Below are 25,455 nucleotides of genomic sequence, written 5' to 3'. Positions count from 1 at the left end.
TGGATGTACTGCAATCTATCCATTCACCTACTGAAAGAGATCTTGGTTGCTTCCAAGTTTCGACAATTTTAAATAAAGCCACTATAAGCATCCATGTTCAAGTTTTTGTGTGGACATGAATCTTTAATCCCTTTGGGTAAATACCAGGGAGCATGAGTGGTAAGAGTGTGTTTGGTTTTATAAGAAATGAATTGTCTTCTAAAATGGCTATGACATTTTGGGCTCCCATCAGCAATGAGTAAAAGTTCCTTGAGCTCTACAACCTGGCCAACCTGGTGTTTTACCGAGACACTCCTTTCTCCTTGTTGTCTTCTGTGGAGTAAGTTAGTGTTATTATCTTAACAATTAAAGAGATGATTAGATTTAAACTCTAGATTTTAAGAAAAGTTAAGAAAAACTTTTAAACAAGATATGTTCACAATTTGTGAGTGTGATGGAGGCTACTGGGGATTGAACCCAGGGTGGGGTTGCCACTGAGCCATATCCCCAGCTCTTTTTTAAAAATTTTTTATTTTGATACAGGGCCTTGCTAAGTTGCTTAGGGCCTCAAAGTTGCTGAGGCTGGCTTTGACCTTGCTATCTTCCTGCTTCAGCCTCCCAAGCCGCTGGGATTACAGGTGTGTGCTACTGCACAGAGCTGTTCATGATTTTCATTGAGCCTTCTCAGGCCTTGTAAGGCGTTAATATACCTGCATTATAGGTGAGGAAACTGAAGTTCAGTTGTATTCAGTAATGTGGCCATAGATTATAGATTCAAGGTATCCTCTTCTGATAAAATTGAGTATTACCAAATCTAAGATTCCAGTACCATAATTTTTCTGCTGTTCTCCACTGTCTGTTCTTTGGAATCATTTTCAGCTTTTAGCCACCTGGAAATGAAAATGGACCAAGAACTGAAGTATAATTATTGTTATTTTCCAATAATAAAAAACATTATTTTAAAAGAAAAAAATACTCGAACTATATATTAGGACAGGATTTTATATTTACAAACTAAAAATATTTAATTCTCAGAATAATACAGGTAGATGAATGGAAGGTAGGAAGAGAATGACCTTTTACTCAGCACAAAGGCTTTTGACATAATGATGGATTAATTATTTTCATAAACTGATATAGGAGAACTGGAAATAGCAGGCTGGGAATGTGGCTGAAAGGTAGAGCACTTGCCCAGCATGCACTAAAAACAAACAAACTGGAATTAGTACTGGGAACTTTGAATTCCAGGTGGCTTAGGAGTATACAACTCTTTAATAGAAGACTTTTTAACACCATATATTAAAAAAAAATATTTTAAGTACTTTCACAGTTTGTATCATTTAAGCCTCACAATGACTTCCTGAAAATAGCTTTTACAAGTTCTATGGATTCAGATATACAAATACTGATTCGCTTGAGTTTCACAAAGAAATGTAGTTGATTTGATTAGAATCAATTTGTATTAGTGGTTAGAAAGACTCAAACAACTGAATTTACCAAACAACTCAAGTTAATTTTTAACTTAAATTCTGTTAAAATTTAATATTTTAACATTAATGTTTTAGGATATTTTCACTTAATTGTTTACATATGTTGCTGTAATTTGGCTATGATTTGTCCCCACTCATACTGAGTAGGGACGAACTCATATTGAGGCTTAATTCCTCAATGCAACACTATCAGGATAAGGAGACCTTAGGGAGATGACTAGTTCACAGGGTCACTGTACTCAAAAATGGATTAATGCCTTTGTTAAGAAACTGGGTTAAGTCTCAAGAAACTAGGTTAGGTATCTCAAGACTGGATTAGGACTCAGGAGTGTATTGGGCTTGCAGGACTGGATTAATCACTGCAAGACTGAGTTATTATAAAGGAAGGTTATCCCTGGTGTTTGACCTCTTTGATGCCATCCATCATATTACAATGCACCAGAAACCATCTGCCCCATCTTTCTCGGGACACTCCTGCCTCAGCCTCCAGAGTCACTGTGATTATAGGCATGAGTCATTGTGTCTATTTAAATCTCTTGTCTTTAGAACATATTCAACCTCAAGTATTTTGTTATAGTAATACATAATGGACTTAAGACATAAGTGTTTCTCAAAATGATTACTCTTCAAATAATGTATAACAGTTTTTTAAAAGTATCAATATATTATAAATAATTTAAACAAAAATTTAAAGTATTAATATATTATAAAATTTAAAGTATTAATATATTATAAATAATTTAAACAAAAATTTAATCCTTGTACACATTTAAGTAAATCATTCCAAGGTTATTTTGAAGCATGCACATTTTATTTATATATACAAATTAGAGATATTCTGAGTATATTTTTGTATGACCGAAGAATAAACTAGGGGCTGGGGGTGTGGCTCAAGCGGTAGCATGCTCTCCTGGCATGCGCCGGGCGCTGGGTTCGATCTTCAGCACCACATAAAATAAAATAAAGATGTTGTTTCCATTGAAAACTAAAAAATAAATATTAAAAAATCCTCCCCCCATCTCTCTCTCTATTTACAAAAAAGAAGAAGAAACTATATTGAAGGAAATAGAAGGTAGAAATAAATGTGGAGTTATACCATGTTAATGAACATGAAAGTATTACAAAGAATTGTTCATTCCCCCCAAATGAATTTGTAAACTCAATCCATTGCTAGTCTAATGCCAATGTCTGGGCTTGGCACCGTGGTTAATCACTGTCGCAGATGTAAGAATAGCCAAGCTGGAGCTCTGGATTTCAGCTGTTATGGATTTCAGTCAAATCATCTTCTTTTTCTGTAGAAATTGTTTTGGTTAACCTCTCTGGAATCCAAATCGGCTGCTGTTCTCCCTGTGGGAACACACAAACGGAACCCCGACTCCAGACAATAACTGGGTCGGGACCTTTCCATTGTCCTGTTAGAATATCTTTCCAAAGTACCTTAGGCTTATGTACATTTTTTGGATACATATGTCTTTCCGCAGCACTAAGTCCTGATGAATCCAAATTTAGAAAGTTTAGAGTAAAAAAAAAAGGGTTATTTTAAGTTTATCTTTGGAGGATATATACCCCTTTAAGATCCTTTTAAATTTAAGTCTTTAAAAAGCATTCTGCCTTAGTTTTTAGACTTACTTTAGTCCTTTTCATTTTTGATGTGGTTATAAACCATAGTTATCTTAGCTTTTTGCATTTTCTATCTGAAATACCTTTACTTGACATTTTCAACCATTTTTTATCTTATTTCTATCTTCTACTTTTCTTCTAAGGTTTTTATATTTACCCTTAGTTGCTTTTTTTCTCTCCTAGTTTTCTTTTGTTTCCTATTTTGTGGGTTTAAAATTCTTGTCTTTCTACATCTTTTTTATCTTCCTATATCTTTTTTATCTTTCTACATCTTCTCTCTTTTTTTACCTTTCTGTACTTCTGTTTTTGAAGTTTTCCACTTCAAATTTTTAATCTTCTTTATCTAAATCTTTTATCTTATTATCTTCCCATATTCATGTTTTTTTTTTCCTCCATCATGAAGGCATCTTAACCACCTTCAATTTAACCTTTTAAAGCCTTTTGCAACTTATTTAGACATTTTACAACTTTTTACGTTACCACACAAAGATTATCTCATCTCCCTCCTTTTAGTTTAATAAGTACATACTTTGATGAGTAAAGCAATCTTTTTCCGCCATGAAGGTATCTCGACCACCTTCAATTTAACCTTTCAAAGCCTTCCAATTATCTTCTATACTGTACTTTTAAATGTACTTTTTCACCACCTACAGCTTTACTCTTTTAAACGAGGCTTAGATTCTGTATAAATCGCTTTAATGTTAGTTTACATGGCTGCCCTTCAACCAAAGGCTCTTTTTTACTCCATTGAGAAGCTTTGTCTCAATCTGCCATGTACAAATACCTTTTTCTTCTTTCTTCCTTTCTCAAGCTTATAAAGTAAGTCTAGTTTCCTCAAAATCTTTTTAAATGGCATTTTACAACTTTTCACTTTACCACACAGAGATTATCTCAATTAGAAACATTTATTTAACCTTTAACCTTTTATATTAAAATATATTTCCACATCTTGAACCTTTTTATATCCCTTTTTTAACCATTAACAATTTTTATAAATTCACATTCTGAAACAACCCTTATAAAATTACTCCACTTTAATAAGATGAAATACTTTTATGTTTTCTAAGGTACTATTATACTGTAATTGAAGCCCAACTGAAACTTCTTATACTCTTTGTATATAAATTACACATGATAGAATCTTAACTCTTAGTAACCTTGTTTAGCAAAGACACAGACCAAAGCAATATTAAACTTTTTTTCCATTTACCAAATTATGAAAACACACATAATGTTTAAATATATTACCTTATGGGACTTAATAAGTAAAGAGTACTTGATTTCATATTTAGTGGTTGATATTTTAACACTTTAGCTTTGTAAATTAATCAGATGTCTGTAAAAACCAAGATCTTAGACAAGTATAGTAAACAGAATTAGCCATCTCTTTCTTGTTGAAGAAAAATCCTTCTACAGGATACCATGATGGTCCCATTGATATACTTAATAACTCGTCTTTAAAAAGCCATGGGCTACATTTTTGTACTGTATCAACATATGCCCTAGCTGTTCTTGGTCTTACTGGGGTGCCTCCTTCCTCTAACAATCTCTCTTCCTCGGAGGCGAAAAACTTCAAACCTTGAGTCAACCATTTTCCCCAGGTTGCCTGAGAAAGTTCTAGGAACAGGCAACTTGAAATAAAATCAAAATAAATCAAAACAAGAACACGTTGTTTTTTGAAATGGTCACCCATTTATTTTGCTCTCCTTCAGGATCAAGCAAATTCACTTACCCCCAAGCTTCAGACATCCCACGTACGGGCCACCAAAATGCCAAAGCCAATGTCTCGGCTTGGCACCAGAATCACGAGCCACCACACAGCTTCGTAGGTTCAAACAGCAATTCTTTATTCCCACTCTCACACCGCCTCCACACAGGTCCAGGGGCAAACGCGTTCTACAGTCTCCCGCACACTTCACCTACTCCATGAGGCTATCTCCAAATCCCATTTTAATCTCACGAGAACTCAACGGGAACAAGCAGCAGGAACACCCTAATCCCAGCAATAATCTTCAACTTCCAACTTCCCTAAAACCCATTATCTTAAACTGGCAACGCCTTAAACTCAAGGAGCCGGTTACTTCCTCAAACCTGATCAGCTCTAAACCCGGATCCACCTTGGTCCTTGAGCAAGGTCACCTTATGAAAGCATGCATGCAATGTCCCATCGAATGTCCTCTAAGCAGCATGGGGTACTCTTGGCAAGGAAATTTCGATGCGTCATTCCTACTTGGTAATGGCCCTCAGCAGTCTAACACTCAACATGAATTTCAAAATTCGTATGAAAGAATAAAACTATACAAACAACTGAGATAAGTTTGAAATAGAAAAGCAAAGGGGACATGGTTTATCTAAAGCACACATTAAGACTGTAATCCAAATGTATAATTTTAAAACTGTAATCCAAAATGTATATTATAATTCTTATAATAGAAAGAAAGAAACTGTAATCAAAACAGTGAAGTATTGGTGCAAGAAAGATAATTGGAGACAGATGTGCTGGCACACACCTATAATCCCAGCAGCTCAGGAGGCTGAGGCAGGAAGATCAAGAGTTCAAAGCTAACCTCAGCAACTTAGCATGCTCTAAAGCAACTTAGAGAGACCTTGTCTCTAAATAAAATATGAAGAAAAAGGGTTAGGGATGTGGCTCGGTGCTTAAGTGCCCCTAGATTCTGTCCCCAGTACAAAGAAAGAAAAAGGGGAAGAAGATTACTAGATCAAAAGACATAAATCTTATTTATATGGAAAGTTGATGTGTGATAGAATTGGCTTTGTAAATCAGAGAAGAAAGTGCAGAGTATTCAATAAATGATGCTGTTATAATTGACTTACTATATCACAAAAGTGAATTCCAGGTGGCTCAAAGAGTGAATGTAAAATACATAACTTGAAAAAGGGGGAATTACATCAGAAACTGAAAACATTGAATAGTGTTGCTAACTCTTAGTCTTCTCTTTATATGGGAAAATGTGGGTTTTCAATGGATAAATTATAATCTTTTTATATAATAAAATTCTGTATCAGAGTTTAAGTGAATGATATATAAATGTGATTCAACTTGGATAAATCCCAAAGCAATAATGAGCATAAAAGGCAAGTTGTATAAGGTTGTGCACAGTGTGATCATTTATACAAAATCTAATCCATGCAGTATATACTACAGTTATTTAATACTGTGTATCAAATTACTGCAAAGGGCCTTAACAACAACAGTCCTTTATTATCTCTGTGTTTCTGTGGATTAGGGATTCAGGAATAGTTTAGTTAAGCAATTTGGAGTCTCATAACGTAGTTGTCCCATGTCAGCTAAGAGCTACAATCATCTGAAGGCTTGATGGGGCTTAGAGGATCCAGGTCTAAAGGAGCTCACTAATGTGGCTTTTTTTTTTTTTTTTAACTAATGTGGCTCTTGATGGAAGCACCACTACATATAAGCTTCTCTGTAGGGCAGTAGGATTGTCCTCATAGTGACTGGCTTCCCCCAGAGCAAGTAATCCAAGAGAACAAGGAAGAAGCCACAGTCTTTTACCAGGTAGCACTGGTAGTTACACACCGTCACTTCTCCCGTGTTCTACTGGTTATGTAGAGAAGCCCTGATTTGATGTGGGTTGAGACTACAAAAGGGTGTGAATGCCTACAGGCAAGACATCCATCATAGAGGCTGGCTATTGTTAGAAACACCAGGTGCGCTAACAATCAGGTGCTCTGAGTGTAGGGCAAACTACCTTTGCCTGCAGTGCCTACTACTACACCTGGTTAGCAAGTGGGCAGTCCACCTGTTTTTACCCCTAACACAGTACTGCCCCTTGCTCTGATAGGAGGAGCTCCAGGGTACAGTCTATGCAATTGGCTAATTTTAAAATTTGGGAGGGCAAAGGGAATGTTAAAATGGCTATGATGGGATCTTATATTTTGAAAATGGACCACCAGACTTTCTATTTGTTACACCATTGAAAAATTATGTGACAAATAGAAAGTTGAACATTGAAAAATATGTGTATGAGTACATGTGTTCCTGTCTGCTTACATACATGGTGTGTGTGTGTGTGTGTGTGTGTGTGTGTGTGTGTGTGTGTGTGTGTGTGATAGGAATGGTAAATAGCATCTTCCAACTTCAGAATCATGGTTTTCTTTGGAGAAAGAGTACCCTGCTTCAGGGTGGATAATTGAACCAGAGCAAGGCTGGACTGAAGCACAGACTCCAAGTAGAACATAGTGGATAGAAGAAAGAGGTGGTGGTGGCCTGGAGTAAGGTGGAGGGAAGACGGGAGTAGTAGAGGGCATGGAGGGATGAGAAGTGTTTTAGAAATGGTATGAAAAGGCATGGTGACTGATTAAATTTGAAGAAAGCCATGTTGTGTCTCTAAGGACAGTCAGAGATGGTGGGTAATTTTCTTGCTTGGGCAGAAATTAAATAATGGTAGTGTTGTTGATTGAGATTATGGATAGTCAGGGGAAGATGGATTCGATTTTAGGATTTTTGAGTTTGAGGTGTGCCTGTGGGGGGCCCCATTGTCCAGCAAGCAGTTGAATGTAGCTTTGGGATATCATCAGCATTTACAGGGTAGTTGAAACTTTGGAAGCATACAAGACTGCCTGGAGGGTAGATGGATTGAGAAGCACAGAAATATGAAACAAAACTTTTGAACATTTTTAAAGTATGAATAGAGAATAACCAATGAAGGTCTAGACAGAAAGGTAGAAAAACTAAGTGCAATATTATAGAAGCCAAGGGAAAGCTTTATATAAAGTGAAGGTATAGCTAGCATCATTATATGCTGCTAAAATAAGCAAATAAAGAGCTAAAATTCCCACTGAATATAGCAGCCTGATATCATATGTGACCTAAAAAAAATTTTTTTTTTGGTCAAATGTGAGATCAATATTATCTTTTTTGGATTTTATTATTCTTAGCTATAAAATAAGAGTCTGGCCTTCTAGCACTGAAATTATGATGATATCATACATTGGCAATGCAAAATATTTCCAAAAGGCTGGGGAAGATATGTGGAAAACAGACACTAGTGAGATCATAAGCCACTGAAATCATCTGTCATCTATAAAGTTCAACTCCAGTGGCTTTGCAAGGAACGTCCACATACACTTCCTTGGGTCATTGCCGTGGCCCTTCACAGGAGGTCCTCAAGATACGCACAGTTCATGTTCATAAAGTGATGTGGGGACTTCACCCTTTTAGATTTTAGTGGAGATTTTACCCATTATTTTGAACACCAACAAAACCCCCTGTGTTTTCACAAGCATTTTTTAAATATCTGAATCATAAGCATTTATATGTTATTAAAATTTTTCCTTCCTTCTTTCTTCCCTTCCTACTCCCTCCCTTTCTTCCTTCTTTCTTTCTGTATGTAGGGGGTGGGGGATGTAGGGGGTGGGGGATGTCGGGGACACGTTTTTGCCCCAAGCTGACTTTGAACTTAAGCCTCCCCAGCAGCTTTTATGGTTATTTTTCTACTCCTGGTACCTTAAAGGTGTGTGTGTGTGTGTGTGTGAGATATATATATATATATATTCCTTCTTCACTCCCAAGTGTTCATAGGTCCTGCACTGCTCTTCTTAGGGTGCATAATATCATGGCGTTTTGTTTTTATACCTAAATGTATTGTCACGTTCCAGCTCTTCAGTGTTCTTGTCGGATGCTTTTCACTTTCAGGTTTCTGTGAAGAACACTGTTGATGAACGTACTTGGGTTATTATTATTTTTTTGATATGGAAATCAAAGCAAAAGATCAAAAAATGTAAACCAAAGAGCCTCTTGATGCAATTTACACTTTAAAAGACTTCACTCCAGAGAAAAGTAGCTGACAGTGGTCATTATGGTAAATGTTCATTGTGACTGTTCACTTCAGCCATTTATTTTGTATATTCTTAAACTTGGGGAACTTTGGTAATTGCTCTTCTTTGGTTGTAAGCCAAGAAATTGAACATTTACATCACAATCTAGTATGTAGGAAGAGGACCTGGGGATTTATTTCAAAAGCAGCATTAAATAAAGGTTTTCAGCTGGAAAATGTGTTACTCCATGCAGAGTTACTCAAAGCTTTCATATGTCAGTCTTCATGAAAGTCTTGATGTCCTTTTAAAGGATGAAGTTAAACTGGGTACAAAAGACCTTCGTTTTCTCTGTTGACTTTGTCTCAGTTATTTTAAAACAGTAACCTCTAGGCACTTACCTGTGAAACTAATGTTTTAGTGAAATCTTCCCATTGTTAGGTGTTTAATACTCACAAAATTCTTATCTTTTATTTAAATTCATCTCTCTGTGCTTCTTGAGATCTGTGGTCAATAGATCATTTTCACATTTAGAAAGAAGATAATTGAGGTGAAAAAGAATACCAGGTTAATAATAATCACTTAATTTTATGACCCCACCATTATTAATACTATAGAAGAGAAAAATATTCATGTATGAGGAACTCTGAGCACTGGATTCATTTCTAAGGGTTCTTTAGAAAAGGAAAATGATCAATCTTTCAAATATTGCAAATTTTCAAATACTTCATGCTGTGTAATATTGTTGTTGCTGTTGTTGTGGTACCAGGAATTGAAATCAGGGGCACTCATACTGAGTCACATCCTCAGCCCTTTTTATTTTTTATTTTGAGTCAGGGTCTTGCTAAGTAGCTGAGGGCCTCACTAAGTGGCTGAGGCCGCTCTGCAATTCTCCTGCCTCAGGCTCCGGAGTCTCTGGGATTACAGGCATGCGCTACCACACCAAGCCCATATTATTATATTGACCTCTTCTTCCTTAAGAAACAAATTTTGCAGGAAGGAACAAGGCAATGGAGATTTTAGACTTTCCTTCTTTTAATTTTTATGTAAAAATTCAAATCATGTGTTCATGAAGTATTAACTGCTATAGGAACTTCTGTTCTGCTACAAACAACTGGAACATAGACACAATATCTAAAGCAACTATTTTCAGATGCTGGACAATAGGCAGCACAATCCTGTGATTCCCCAAAGAAAATGTAAAGAAGTGGTTGACCCCTGCATTACCTTAGCTTACAGCCTGAGGAAGCTTCCAAGCTGCAAAACAAGGATAGGAAACAGAGCCCAGACGCCTAAAGATTAGAGCTAGTGAACAACAAGGTTCCTGGAATTTGTGGGCAAAGAACCAGAGAGGAAGGAGCTATGAAGAGTTTCACAGATCTGCATAGCATCCCATGAGGCTCTGGCTGAATTCTAAACTGTAAGACCAGCTAGAACAACCTCCTAGGAAATTCATTTATCAAGAGCTATAAAATGAATGAATCTCAATGCTCATATAGAACCAGCCATAATTTTCTTTCCCTTCAGCCAGAGTGGATGCCTGGCTATTTATCTTTTTCACTTTGTTGTTGTTGTTGTTGTTAATGTGGTTCTGGGGATTGAACCCAGCGGAGAAACCTCATTAACTACAGGACCTTCAAACATGAAGAGAGAGCCTACAGAATGGGAGAAAATCTTTGCCACCGCACTTCAGGTCACTAATCTCCAGGATATAAAAGGAACTCAAAAAACTTAACACTAAAAAGCAACCCAATTGATAAACGGACAGGCACTTCACAAGAGAAGAAATATGATCAGGCAACAAATATATGAAAAAAGCTTAATATCACTAGCAATCAGAAATGCAAATTAAAACTACACTGAGATTTCATCTCACTCCAGTCAGAATGGTAGTTATCAAGAACACAAGTAACAATAAATGTGGGGAAGAATGTGGGGAAAAAGGTTCACTCATACATTGCTGATGGGACTGCAAATTGGTGCAACCACTATGGAAAGCAGTGTGGAGATTCCTCAGAAAACTTGGAATGGAACCACCATTTGACCAGCTATTTCACTCCTTGATCTATGCTGATAGGACTTAAGATCGGCATACTACAGTGAGACAGCCACATCAGTGTTCATAGCAGTTCAATTCACAATAGCTGAACTATGGAACCAACCTAGGTGATCTTCAAGAGATAAATGGATAAGGAAAATGTATTCCATCTACATAATAGAATACTACTCAGCCATAAAGAATGAAATTATGGTATCTGCTGGTAAATGGATGGAACTGAAGAATATCATGCTAAGTGAAATAAGCCAATCCCCCCAAAAAACAGAGGATGAATATTCTCTCTGATATGCAGATGCTGAAGTACAATGGTGGAGGGGGTGTTCACCTGATTGGATGGCAGGCGGGGGGCAGGGGGATAGGGGAAGGGAGAGGGGATGGAATAGGAAAGTTGATAGAACGAATCAGACATTAATTTCTATGCTCATATATTAATACATGACCAGTTTAACTCCATGTCATGTACAACCACAAGAATGGGAAGTTATACTCCATGTATGTATGATACTTAAAATACCTTCTACTATAATATATAACTAAAAATAACAAATTTTTAAAACTAAAATAATAATAATTAATAATAATACAGGGATCTTCAATAGAGACTCCAAGAACTACACCTGAAAATTGGGGCCAAGAAGTGGTCCTAGAAGAAAAGATTCTTTACCTCTATCATAAAAGAGGTTTTTAAAGTCTTGAAAGAACCAATATAATATGTATATAATTTACCTACATAAAAAATATAGCACTCAAGAGGGTAAAATTCAAAATGTATAATCAGCACCCCAAAATAACTGTGCATATGAAGAAGCAAGAAAAGATGCCCCCATGAGTCAATAGAAACAGATATAGAAATGACACAAGTGGTGAAATTAACAGCCAAAAATGTAAAATTGCTATTATAACTATGATCTTTATATTCAAAGGGGAAATGGAATTTATAGAGATGAAAATATATCTGAAATGTAAAACAGTGAAGATAGAATAATAAAATATTGGACACTACAGAAGAATATGAGTATGAAGTAGATAGCAATTGAAACTGTCCAAAATGAAACTGAGTGGGGGAAACCTGAAATATATGAAGAAAGCCTCAGGGACTTGTGAGACGACATCACACACTCTAACATAAGTATAATTGGAATCCTGGGAGCAGCAGAAACCAAAAAACTTTTGAATAATGGTCAGTTTTTCCCAAAATTTGATGAAAACTATAAGCCCACAGATCTTAAAAATTTAACAGTTCCAAGTAGAATGATTATAAAGAAAAGCAAAGCCTACCACAGTCCAGTTGTTGAAAACCACTGGGCTTGGTGGCTCACACTTATAATCCCAGCTGCTTGGGAGACTGAGGCAGGAGGCTAGCAAGTTGGAGGCCAGCCTCAGCAACTTGGTAAGACCCTGTCTCAAAATAAAAAATAAAAAGAGCTGGGAATGTGGCTAAGTTGTAGAAAGCCCCTGGATTCAATCCCTAATTTTGTTGTTGAAAACCAGTTATAAAGAGAAAATGTGAAAAGCAGGGAGAGAAAAAAAAGATGTGTTACATAGAAAAACAAAGATAACAATATACCAAACTTCTTAATGTGTACGTGCAAAAAAAGGCAATATCATTGAGTTCTTTTAAAAGTGCTGAGGGGGCTGGGGTTGTGGTTCAGTGGTAGAGCACTTGCCTAGCGTGTGTGAGGCCCTGGGTTCGATTCTTAGCACCACATATGAATAAATGACTAAAATAAAGGTTCATCAACATCTAAAAAAAATATCTTTTAAAAAAAGTGCTTAGGAAAATAAATGTCAGCTAGAATTTTTATGTATAATTAAACTATCTTTCAAAAATAAAGGTGAAATGAAAACTTTCCAGACATACAAAAGCAGAAATAATTCTTGTCAGCACACCTGTGCAACAAGAAATGTTTAGGAAGTTTTTTAGACAGAAAGAAAATGATACCAGAAGTAAATTTAGATTTATACAGAAGGGTTAGTCAGTATCAAAGGATAAATATAATTTTTTCTCATTTTAAAATTTATGAAAAATATAATCAGTTGTCAAGGTGAAAGTAATGCCTTGACAGTAGCACACAGACTGCAGCAGGGGCAGGGGACACATGTTATAAGACTCCAACTGTATCTGAAGTGAGTGGCTAGTATTTGAAGATAGACTATAATAAGTTAGTTTGTATTATAAGCCCTAACTAAGCAGGGTTGAGCAAATTATGATCCACAGGCCAAACCCAGCCTGCTGCTTACTTTTTGTAAAGAAAGTTTGTTGGAACACAGCTGTGCTGTGCCTATTTGTTTACATATTGCCCACGGGCTGCTTTTGCACAACAGTGGAAGTTTGTAGTTGAACAGATCATAAGACCTATAAAATCTAAAATACTTAATATTTGGCCCTTTACAGAAAGAGTTTGCCAACACCTGCTTGACAGTAACCCTTTAAAAAAAAAGCAACCCAAGAACCCAAGAAGGTATAATTAAAAGCTAACGGTAGAGATTAACATAATTATAAACAATATTCAGTTTATCTTTAAGAAAGGGTAAGAAAGAACAGAGGAAAATGGAAAAACAGTTAAGTCAAGTAAGAAGTATGCAGCAAGATGGTATACTTAGCCATACTGACAATTATATTGAATGCAAATTTTATATATAATTTTTAAAAATTTTTTTAGTTATAGTTGAATACAATACTTTTATTTTATTTATTTATTTTTTTCTGGTGCTGAGGATCGAATCCAGCACCTCGAACATGTCAGGTGAGCTCTTTACCGCTGAGCCCCAGCCCCAGCCCCATATACATACTTTAATTAAAAGTCAGATTGTCAGTTTGGATAAAATAGCAAAACCCATATGCTTTAGACAGGAAACCCACTTTGAATTTAAAGACATGGATAGGTTAAAAGTAAAAGGATGGTAAAAGTCCTCTCTCTGTCCTGCAGGGGATTTTTTTCAGGAAGACACTGAGATACCAAAATCTACAGATACACAATTCCTTTTTATAGCAAGGTGTGGTACTTGCATGTTACCTACACATCTCCTCTTTTATACTTCAAATCATCTCCAGATTACCCAATGCCTACACAAAGAGAATGCTGTGTAAACAGTTGTTATACACAGTACTGTTTATTAAATAATGACAAGGAAAAAAGTGGGTACATGTTCAGTGAAGGCAGTTTTTTTTTTCAAATATTTTTGATACGCATATGATTCTACCACAGATACAGAGGGCCAACCATACCAAGAAAATATCCACACAGAGACTTCTAAGCAAACAATCATAAAAGCTTCATTTATAGTAACCAAAGACTAAAACAACCAAATGTCCATCAACATGTGAATGGATAAAGAATTGTGATATCTCTATATAGATATGCTACTCACAAACAAAAGAGCTATATTTACATACAACATCAACAAATGGCATAATCATGTTAAGGGAAAGAAACCCAGTACAAAAGGTTACATGCTGTGTGATTCTATTAACATAAAATACTATAAAATCAAACATAAGGGGCTGGGGTTATGGCTCAGTGGTAGAGCACTTGCCTCACACGTGTGAGGCACTGGGTTCTACCCTCAGCACCACATAAAAATAAATAAAATAAATAAAGATATTGTGTCCATCTTTAAAAAAAAATCAAACATAATCTGTGGTAACAAAAATCAGGTCATTTGCTGGAATTAACTCAGGAAATTTGGGAGAATAATAGAAACATTCTTTATCTTAATTCTTGTTTCAAAATTCATCAAATGTCCACTTAAAATATATTAAGAGTCTAATGTTTTAGGGATGGAGGTGTAGTTGGGTTGGTAGAGCGCTTGCCTAGCATGTACGAGGCCCTGGGTCCAATCCCCAGTACCACCAAAAAAAGAAGAAGAAGAAAAATGTATTTCGTTATTTGCAAGCTCTAAGAGTTATTTTTTTAATTCAAATCATGAAATGTTCTAATGTGAAGTTTTTGTATTCATTGTAAGTCTTATACATTATTAGAATGGGCAAGGAAATAAAATGTAAATGACAATTATGGAAAGTTTGATGCTTTTGGAATCTCCAGACCAATTATTCTCACCTTTCTCCAAACTATTTAATTTTGAGGGGTATGAATCCTTGGATGCATGGTGGAATGCAGCTTTTAATTCTTAAAAGGAGAAAATAAAGAAACATTATCACTTATGTATCAGATGGTGTGCTGTTTTACTTATTTCTCACAATGGCTCAGTGACTTAGTGATTAAACCCATTTTATATGTGCAAATGTGAGGCTCAGAGAAGTTACACAAACCCCCAAAAATACAGAGCCAAGATTCAACCCTAAATTTGACTCCAAAGCTTCTCCTCCTCTTCCTCCTTCCCCCCTCCTCCTCTCCCTCCCCCTTCCCCCCTCCTCCCCTCTCTCCTCTCCCTCCTCCCTCCCCCTCCTCCCTTCCCCTCCCTCTCCTCCTCCTCCTCCTCCTCCTCCTCCTCCTCCTCCTCCTCCTCCTCTTCTTCTTCTTCTTCTTCTTCTTCATGCCAACAATTTTAAGTGTTTAGTTACTTGTGTGAAATTTTCTGGTTTAAAACTTTATTTTAAAAATTCATTTGAAAAGTATTCTGAAAGGATATTATGTTGACATTCATTTTATAGAGTAAGACTCTAAATCAAGGCTACTAAGGACAAAAAACAAGGAAATAAGAAATTTTTGCCATTCAATTATAGAAGATCCTTTTAATTCTATAGCTTGTAATATTTTCCTTCATAACTTTTTGTTATAAAATCTCAAATAGTTGAGTTATGGCTTCTGGCTAAACTCAGGATGATGGTCCAAAGGACATGAAAGGAGTTAGTTTTGGTTATATCATATGTTAATATTGTATAAGAGAATGCTTCTTAGGCGCTTTGGAATAACATTGTATTCTAAATAATGAGTTTACTCCTTGAGCATGAGCCTAATTTATTAGTGTATTTTAAGAAGATATTGTTCCCTAGTGATTTTTTAAAGCCCTGGAATCCAAGAGCCACCTCTTAATAGGCTGTGGAGTCTGGCCCTGCAGTCCCTGGCTACTTTTAAAAATGTTAATGGAACCAGGACTTATATTCACCAGTGCCAAGAACTCTACCTCTTATTCCTGAGAATGCCTCTGTTTCACACCCAGAAGACAATTCCATGCCTGATTTTCTTTATTTCTTTGTTTTTTTCATATCCAAAAAATAAATTCCTTAGGTCTCTTTGATCTTCCGTAGCCAGTTCCCTGACTCTACAACTAAAAGCTAAAGGGCATAGTCATAAACACTCTCTGAAAACATTTTAAGCCACACTAATAATAATAATAGACTCCATGTGAAAAAAATAGTAGTAATATGGCTTTAACTTATTTAAAAATGTAGTTATCATATATTTGTGTATCTTTTCCATTCAGATGTGACAGTGGTTTATCAAAATGGGTTACCAGTGATATCTGTAAGGCTACCATCCCGGCGTGAACGCTGCCAGTTCACACTCAAACCTATCTCAGACTCGGTTGGTGTGTTTTTACGGCAACTGCAAGAAGAGGACCGGGGAATTGACAGAGTTGCGATCTATTCTCCAGGTACAGTCACCTTCGTTTTTAATTTTCACATGCTCTCATTTCTCCCCAAACTATTTCTAGACATACAGACATGGGTCACTGCGAAAGAATATCATACTGTTAATTTTAGAAAGCTTTTTGCTTAGCAAGTGCCAGAAGAGACCAATTTTTCTCCCAGTAGTTCTCAGGGTATAATTATTCAGTTTTAGCAAATGTATATGCACAGGGAGTCTCATTCTAAAGCAACTCACACATAATGCCATGGGCAAGGATGGGCAGTCAAATCACATTTTATGTTATGGAGACCTTTCTCAGTACCTTAGGCATTGAATAAATTTTTCTAATAGTTGAGCCCTCATCTCTGGAGAAATATTAGATCTTCTTTTTAGATCTTCTTATGTTTTTTCACATAAATAGAGTATATAATTTGAAAAGAATATAAAATGTCACTAAAAATTCCCATTTGATATATAACATGTTTAATTAATTATTTTTAAGTGCCTTAAATTTTTTTCTTTTGAAAAATTCAAAACCTACAAAAAAATTGAAAAACTAATATAGTAAGTACCTATTTACCTTTTACCTGCTCAGTTATTAACAACTGCCACATTTCTGTTTTAAGTATTTTAAATATATGCCCAACTGATCTAGTAATATAATTAATAGACCAACTTGGTGTACTTGGCTCACCCTATCATCCATCCCTGCTGAATTAATTAGCAACGAATCTTGAGTATACAGAAAAGCACCATATGCTAGAAAACATTGGCTTTTTTAAAAATTAACTTAGCCAGCTTCCATCGTAGACAAATGTAAGAAGTCCATTTAGCTTTCTCAGTGACCCTAGATTTCCAACTGACATCTAAAATATATAATCAGAAATTATTTCACGTGTTAATACAGTTGCAGGAAAAATGTTAAATCACTTTTGAGACCTATGAACAAAGAGCTTCAGACAATCTGAACTTTGACCATAGAGCTGGGGTGTGAAGCAGAAGATTAACTGAAGTTTAGAAGAGAAGAGATAATTTTAAAAACCTGCTTTGAGGATTGCTTTTTCCTGACCATTCTTGAATAATTATGGGCATATGACAAATTTAATTTCAAATTTTCACAGATGGTGTTCGAGTTGCTGCCTCAACAGGAATAGACCTCCTCCTCCTTGATGACTTTAAACTGGTCATTAATGACTTAACATATCATGTACGACCACCAAAAAGAGGTAAAAAAAAAAAAAAAAAAGTAGCATTCATAAGGCAGGAAGGGTGTTGGGGAAGAACTTTATTTTATGTGCTTCCATGTTCTCTTAAACATTGTAACTGGCATTAATCTCTCTCTTTCTTTTCTTTTTTTTCCTTTTTTTTTTTTTTTTTTTTTTGGTGTTAGTAGGAATTGAGCCCAGGGGCCTTAGGCATACTAGGCAAGCACTTTATCACTAAGCTACAACCCAAGCCCTTTTTATTCTTCTTTTGTGGCAGAGCCTTGGTAAGCCCAGGCTGATCTAGAACTTGCCATCCTCCTTGCCCCATCCTCCCCAGTAGCTAAGATTATAGACATGCACCACTGCACTGAACTCTGTTGTCTTGAAAAGAATATGAAATAAGGCATTAAAAATTCCCATTTGATATAACATCTGTTTCATTTATTTATTTTTAAGTGCCTTAATCTTTAGTCTGAAAGTCAATTATTGTACAGATGCTCCTTGGTTTATAATGGGGTTTATAAACCTATCAGAATTTAAAATACTGTAAATTGAAAATGCATTTAATACACCTACCAACTGGATATCACAATTTAACCTAGTCTACCTTAAACTTGCCTACAATATGCACATTAACCCACAACTGGACACAGCTGTCTAACACAAAGCCCGCTTTATAATGTTGACAATCTCATGTGCACTCACAGATGGGTGTTTTAGACATGATGGGATGCAAAAACCCCAAACACAGTATCCATAAAACAATAATATAACACACTGCAGATGTGGGTTATTTAGTCTCATGTCACGTGGCTGACAGGGAAATGCAGTTCACTGCTGCTGCCACCCAGCATCACAGAGTACATCCTGCTGCACATCACTAGCCCAGGAAAAGGTCAAGGTTCAGACTGTGGCTCCTACTGAATGCATATCATTTTTGCACCAACACAAAATTTAAAAATCCTAAGTGAGAACCCTCTTTACAATAGTGGTCATTAGAAACTTTTGAAATATGTATGCTTTTATGTGAAAAAAGTAAGGTGCTCACCTAAGGTACAAATTTTAAGAGAACACCATCTTTGGTATTTAATAATCAATATAATTAATGTAATCAAGATAAATAACATTTTAATCCCCTTTTTTTCTTTTCATTTCTTCCTTTTGTTTGTTTGTTTTGGGGATTTTGGGGGGAAGGAGAGTTTGTTTTTGTTATTTTAGTACCAAGGATTGAACCTAGGGGCACTTAACCACTGAGCCACATCTCAATCTGTTTTTTATTTTCTATTTTGAGACCCTCTCAGAGGGTCTCTCTGTGTTGCCCAGGCTGGCCTCAAGCAATCATCCTGCTCAACCTCCCATGGAACTATAGGCATGCACCATTTCCTACTTGAAAAGCAAAAACAAAGTTAGTGCAAAAAAAAAAAATACAAAAATTTAAAAGAGTCAATATTAGGGCTGGGGTTGTGGCTCAGTGGCAGAGCACTTGCCTTGCACACATGAGGCACAGGGTTCGATCCTCAGCACCACATAAAAATAAAGAGATCATGTCCATATACTGCTAAAAAATTTTTTTAAAAAAAGAGTCAATATTACCATTTTTATTTTCATTCTTAGCTCCAATATGACTCTGCACAGTATGGATGTTAAATAACCCTCTAAAATATCATTTTGAGTTGTATCTTTTTGGATCACTTCTCTCTTTGTCCTTGATATTCATTGTCAATTCCTACTGCTGTTGATACCCCTTGCACACTGCTCCTTCAATCAGCCTCCTAGGACTTTCCTGCTTTTGAACCTGCTTTTAATAATTGGATCTAGCCAGACCTAGTGGCACATGCCTGTAATCCCAGCATTCAGGAGGCTGAGACAGGAGGATCATGTGAGCCCAAATAGAAAAAGTTCCAACTGAAGGCCTAAGTTTTAAATACCTCTATAGTCTAATGGTTCTCTTTTCCTCGCCTTTCCTCATTCTGGATTCCTTCGCTGTTTTCTGAACTGTGCTCCATTCTTTGCCATCTCTGTTTGCTCACGCTTCCTTTGCATAAGATGCCTTTTCCTCCCACTTCCTCACTCCTTATTGTCTCATGTCAAAATTATCACTGTCAGCTCCTCCATGACATCTTGATGACTCTATTCTTTCTTCCTCTGATGCCCAATCAAACAGAAGTGATCTGTCTCTTCTCTCAGTTCTTCTTGATTCTGTGACTTGTATTCCCCATCAGCTCAGGGGGTCCTTCCACATTAGGGAACAAAACAGGTTAACTGTAGTAACATTTGGTTGTTGAGAGGCCACATTCTCTTCTTTGTTCAGTTGGTTGAGATGGTAACTGGATGGTAACTAAATAATAAGATCTTATTGAGGGCTGGAGTTGTGGCTCAGTGTTAGATTGCTGCTTGCCTAGCATGTGTGAGGCACCAGGTTCAATTCTCAGCACCACATACAAATAAATAAAAATAAAGATCAATCAACAACTAAAACATATTTTTTTAAAAAAAAAGACTTTATTGAATCAGATTTTAAGTTGGAATAACTGAACATGTAGACCAGGGACCACTAGCTGTCAACTATGCTTATGTGTTATTTTTCTTTATTCCTAGAAATTCTCTAAAATAACAGAAGTACAGGCCTTATTATACTCAGTGTATTTTGTGAAATACCTAAAGAATTCATTCTGTTTCAATTTTCTTTTGTATTGCTAACATTTTAAAAGTTGACTGATAATTCCTGTGTAAAGTGTAACAATAAGAAAAATTAAGATATAAGCTTCCACATGTTATGTTGTCACAAACTGAAGGTATTTTGAACTATGACTGACCAACTTTTGTTTAATATTGTATTTTTCAAACAAAAATGAATGTTTTGGGTTTTTTGTTTCGTTTTATTGTTGTTTTGTTTTTGTTTTTGTTTGTTTGTTTGTTTGGTTTTTTGACAGGCTATTTCCAGGACAAATAAGGAAAGCTAAGGTAGGAAATTAAAATGGGGCAGGTGCGGTAGCGCACACATGTAATTTCAGAAGCTGGGGAAGCTGAGGCAGGAGGATCCTGAGGCAAGTTCAAAGCCATCCTCAGCAAAAGTGAGGCTAAGCAACTCAGTGAGACCCTGTCTCTAAATAAAATACAAAATATGGGGATGTGGCTCAGTGGTCACACACCCCTGAATTAATCCCTGGTACCAAAAAAAAAAAACAAGGAAGAAAGAAAATAATCGGGGAATTATTTATATTTTATTTACTGGTGTTGGCAGCCCTAACAGCTCATTCTTTGTATCTCAGAAACCTCTTCTGTGAAGTAGTTTAAGGTCTGAGGTTTGCAAGGGTCAAAAGTCTGTAATTTACATGAAAAATTGCAAATTGAAGAGTAAAATTTGGTGGCATCAGTAGCAATATTCTTGTAGAATTTTAAAAGACTCTTTATTTATGTATGCTATTTTTTATTTACTTATTTTTGCATTGCTGGGGATCCAACCCAGGGCCTTGTACATGTTAGGCAAGCACTCTACCACTGAGCTACATCCCCAGCCAACTTTAAAAATTTTTTCAACATTTAAATTCACACATCAAAATGCTCTTAACTCTGCTTTTAGCCTATGAGAGATCTCTCATAGGTACTCAAATAATATTGTTTAAGTCCCCATTTTGTTTTCCCTGATTTTTAAACTACAGTAAAGGAAAAAAAAACTTAATAAAGTGCAAAACAAGTTTTAATTTTACTTACCACATACCACATTCCTGTCTCTTATTGAGGGAGGTGCTGCTGGTGTCTGAGGCACCACCGATCTCTTTCAACTGAGTGCATTAAAGTAAGAGAACAGTTTGAATTTCTGTATTTAGGAAGGATGCAGTCTATTCTGGTGAGTAAGTAGGTTCCCCTTTCCACATTGTAACTCTTTAGAGAAGGCTAAATGGAGGAAAGAAATTGAAGGCAGTATAAAGGCTTTGAGTGTCAGATAATGAAGATTAATACTAGGGGTTTTATATACATGAGTTTTGCCAAGTAGCTGAGATTGGCTTTGAATTTACAATTCTCCTGCCTCGGCCTCCCTGAGACTATGGTGTGTGCCATCTTACCCAGCATTCATATCTCTCTCTCTCTCTCTCTCTCTCTCTCTCTCTCTCTCTCTCTCTCTCTCTCTCTCTCTCCCATTCTCTCATTTGTTTTTTTCCCTGTTGATGGAAATCTTGGAACTAAAAATACCCCATGAGTGTCATATAAACTATAATTTCACATACTTATACCAGGCACTGAGGCCAGAGGCTTATTCATATAGGGTTTAATATAGCAACATTCCATGATTATGTGAGATTGGAAGTTTGTAGGTGTTGTGGATCCTTAAGTGTTGATAGCCTGACCAAAGTTGGAACAAGGAAACATATCATAACAGTAAGGCTAGCAGCTCCATGATATTCTTTTTATATATATATTTTATTTTAATTGTAGTTGGACACAATACCTTTATTTATTTTTTTTTTATGTGGTGCTGATGATTGAACCCAGCTCCCTGCATGTTCTAGGCGAGCGCTGTACCACGGAGCCACAACCCCAGTCCTCCATAACCTTCTTTTAGTAATCAGAGCTGTATTTAACTGGATTCCTCTCTAACCACTGCAGGACGAGAGGAGTAACCTATCTCATTTAGATGGTTTCAGAATTTAATTAAACCTAAAATGGAAGGAAGATTCTAGAAAGGATCACAAAAAGCCCTTCACCCAGTCTATGCCAAAGTAATAATTAACTACCTCTCTCCTATTCTTAGAAAAAGAGAGAACATATCCTATATCACTAGAGGATAGAGAGAGAGAGAAAGAGAGAGTGTGTGTGTGTGTGTGTGTGTGTGTGTGTGTGTGTGTGTGTGTGAGAGAGAGAGAGAGAGAGAGAGAGAGAGAGAGAGAGAGAGAACAAGAATTAACCCAGGGCTTTCTACATTAGAAAACATACTTTTTGTGCTAAGGAGAATCAGTCTGATTGGTACCACTAAATCCCTTCTCCTATTTATCATCCAGAGTATATTGAAGACCTTGTTTCTCTCTTAATGATATAAATTATTTAAGCAAAGAAGTTGAGTAGACAAACCAAATACCAACAATAATGATTGCCTCATTAGAGCCCAAATATCCAAAATCCTTCCCAAACCACGTTTGTGGGTGAAAAAAAAAATTTCAGTGCCTGTTATATAAGCATGTCTCCCCTGTCTTTCTGTACCTTAATTATCCCGGAATCAACAGCCTGTACAGTAACATTAATAAACATCTAATTGCCTTTTAGTGAAGTATAACACTAATCATCCACAGTGCTATTGTTAAGCTGTTTTCAGATTTATTTTCCCTTTTTCTATAACTTCATCTCTAAGTATGTGGGCAGATTTTTCAGGGCCAAGGATTTGTGATTATTATTCTCCTCCACTATGACAGTACCTTGGAACCATTTTTTTCCTGTCAAGAAAACCTGACAATATAAAGCATAAACTCTTGAGTCTGCCAGCACTTTACTGATGCATAATCAGAAAGATAACAACTGTATATTCAGCCAGGCCTCAAATTGAACATCTGTGAACTATCATGTGGTTTATTATTTTCTCTTTTTTCATTGCTATTAGAAAGTATGCTGTTATACATATTATTTTTTATTTGTTTAGAATAGATAATATACTTATAAGGTTCAACTCCCAAAGTCTAAAAGGAGTTTGGGGAAAAGTCACCTTCTCATTTCTATTCCCCAACTACCCATTTTCCTCTGCATCATCAAGCACTGTTCTTGGTTTCTTAAGTCTCCTGCCAGGACACTGTATGCATTTATAGGCAAATACGAATGCATGTTTTTCTCTTTTTATGCAAATAGTAACATATCATACATACTGTATCAGTCAGGGTTCAATTGGAAAAACAAAACTACATGATTATTATGGAATAAAAGATTTAATCTGGGAGTAAGACCTTGTACAATTGCAGATGAAGATGAAGAAGTAGAAGTTGGAAAGGAAAAGAGGAACTTGGACAGTCAGAGAAGGCCAATAATTTTGAAGCAGTGGCACAGGTGGGCAAATCAAAACGTGACAGGGAACCTGGAAATCCAGGCCCATCCCATTTTTAGGGTAGAACTGTTGGAGCACAGAAAGAGAAATTCTTCAGTGTTATCAAGTAGAACTTTCTGTGATGTTGGAAATGTTTCATTTCTGCATTGTCCCTCAGTCACATTTAGCCACTGAACCCTTATAATATGGCTAATGTAACTAAGGAACTCAATTTTTATTTAATCTTAATTAATTTAGATAGCAACGTGTAACAGTTTGGGGAAATGTCAGTCAAAGAATACAAAATTTCAGGGGCTAGGGTTGTGGCTCAGTGGTAGAGTACCCGTCTAGCATGCCTGAGGCACTGGGTTCGATCCTCAGCAAATGAAGATATTGTATCCACCTAAAACTAAAAAATAAATATTAAAAAAAAATACAAAATTTCAGTTCAGAGGAATGAGTTAGGGCATCTGCTGTACAACAAGGTGACTACAGTTAGCAACACTGTATTCTCCAAAACTGCTCAGAGTAAATTTTGTGTTTTCACCACAAAAAAAACAAACAAACAAAAGAAAGCCACAAAAAAGTATGTTAGCTCAATTTAGCCATTAAATGTATACATATTTCCAAAAAAGTATGTGACAAATATATGTACATAATTATTAGTTGTCAATTCAAGATAAATAATAAGTTAAAAATAAATAACTAGGTGTGGTGGCACATGCCTGTAATCCCAGGGGCTCTGGAAGCAGAGGCAGGAGGATCACAAGTTCAAAGCCAGCCTCAGCAACTTAGCAAGGCCCTAAGTAACTCAGTGAGACCCTGTCTCTAAATAAAATATGGAAAAGGGCTGGGGATGTGGCTCAGGAGTTAAGTGCCCCTGGGTCCAATCCCGGGTACCAAAAAATAAATAAATAAATAATAAATTATAAATAGCAAATGTAGCTAGTGGCTACCATATTGAACAGGACATCTTTAGAAGTTTGCCTTTCAATGTGGCCCTATTTTGCTGATAATCAACAGAAGTAACAGTTGAAAAGAAGAGAGGAGAATAGGCACAGCTGATATCTGCAGACACCTGTGTATCTGTCTCACTACTAAACACCCTTCAGGCTCTATTTCACTTTCACCTTCCAATCTCCCCTGAATTTCTCTTTTGGTTAACCCTGATTCAGGACAATACAGGGAAGGATACTGCAGGAAACATAATACCAATTTAGCAGATTTACCATGTTTAAAAACCATTAAACTGCAAGACTTAGTGCCTATAATCCCCTGATCCTGAGACAAGGGGATTGCAAGTTCAAGGCCAGCCAGGGCAAATTGGTGAGATCCTGCCTCAAAATAAGAACAACAACAACAACAAAATAAGACTGGGGTGTAGCTCAGTGGTAGGGTACTTAGCACGTGTAAGGGCCCGGATTGTATCCCCAATATCACACAAACACACAAAATAAATAAATACAAGAAACAATAAACTATTTTCTCATCTAATGGTAGATCATAAAGGTCTTAACATACCAGTATATAAAGAATTCTTCATGCTTTTTCACAGTTGCCATGTTGTACATTGTATGAACATCACCTTTCATTTAACTTCGTATTTCATAATTTACTGACAAATTTTTGTGTTGTTTTCATGTTTTGCTACAGTCTATAAACAGCATCACATAACTTTGAATTTATGAGAGGAAGTATATGCATGCATACATGAGAAAATAAATCTGTTATCTCTAGAAGTCCTATGTCAAAGAGAGTGTATGGATCA

The 25,455-nt window shown here is 36.2% G+C and overlaps 1 protein-coding gene across 2 annotated transcripts in view; it reads left to right on the top strand.

Moving 5' to 3' along the window:
- The window catches only part of Mcu (mitochondrial calcium uniporter), a 183,134-nt gene that overhangs the window by 142,574 nt on the left and 15,105 nt on the right, over positions 1–25,455 (top strand). For both annotated transcript variants that reach the window (XM_078040598.1, XM_078040602.1), the window contains 2 exons: positions 16,330–16,500; positions 17,597–17,701. In XM_078040598.1, the coding sequence (XP_077896724.1) occupies positions 16,330–16,500; positions 17,597–17,701 (276 nt within the window). The remainder of the gene's footprint in view (positions 1–16,329; positions 16,501–17,596; positions 17,702–25,455) is intronic.

Source organism: Ictidomys tridecemlineatus, chromosome 1 (assembly GCF_052094955.1).
Source record: "Ictidomys tridecemlineatus isolate mIctTri1 chromosome 1, mIctTri1.hap1, whole genome shotgun sequence".
NCBI classification, from domain to species: domain Eukaryota; kingdom Metazoa; phylum Chordata; class Mammalia; order Rodentia; family Sciuridae; genus Ictidomys; species Ictidomys tridecemlineatus.
The sequence above is the reverse complement of the archived record's forward strand: the minus strand, read 5'-3'. Positions and strand labels throughout refer to the sequence as shown.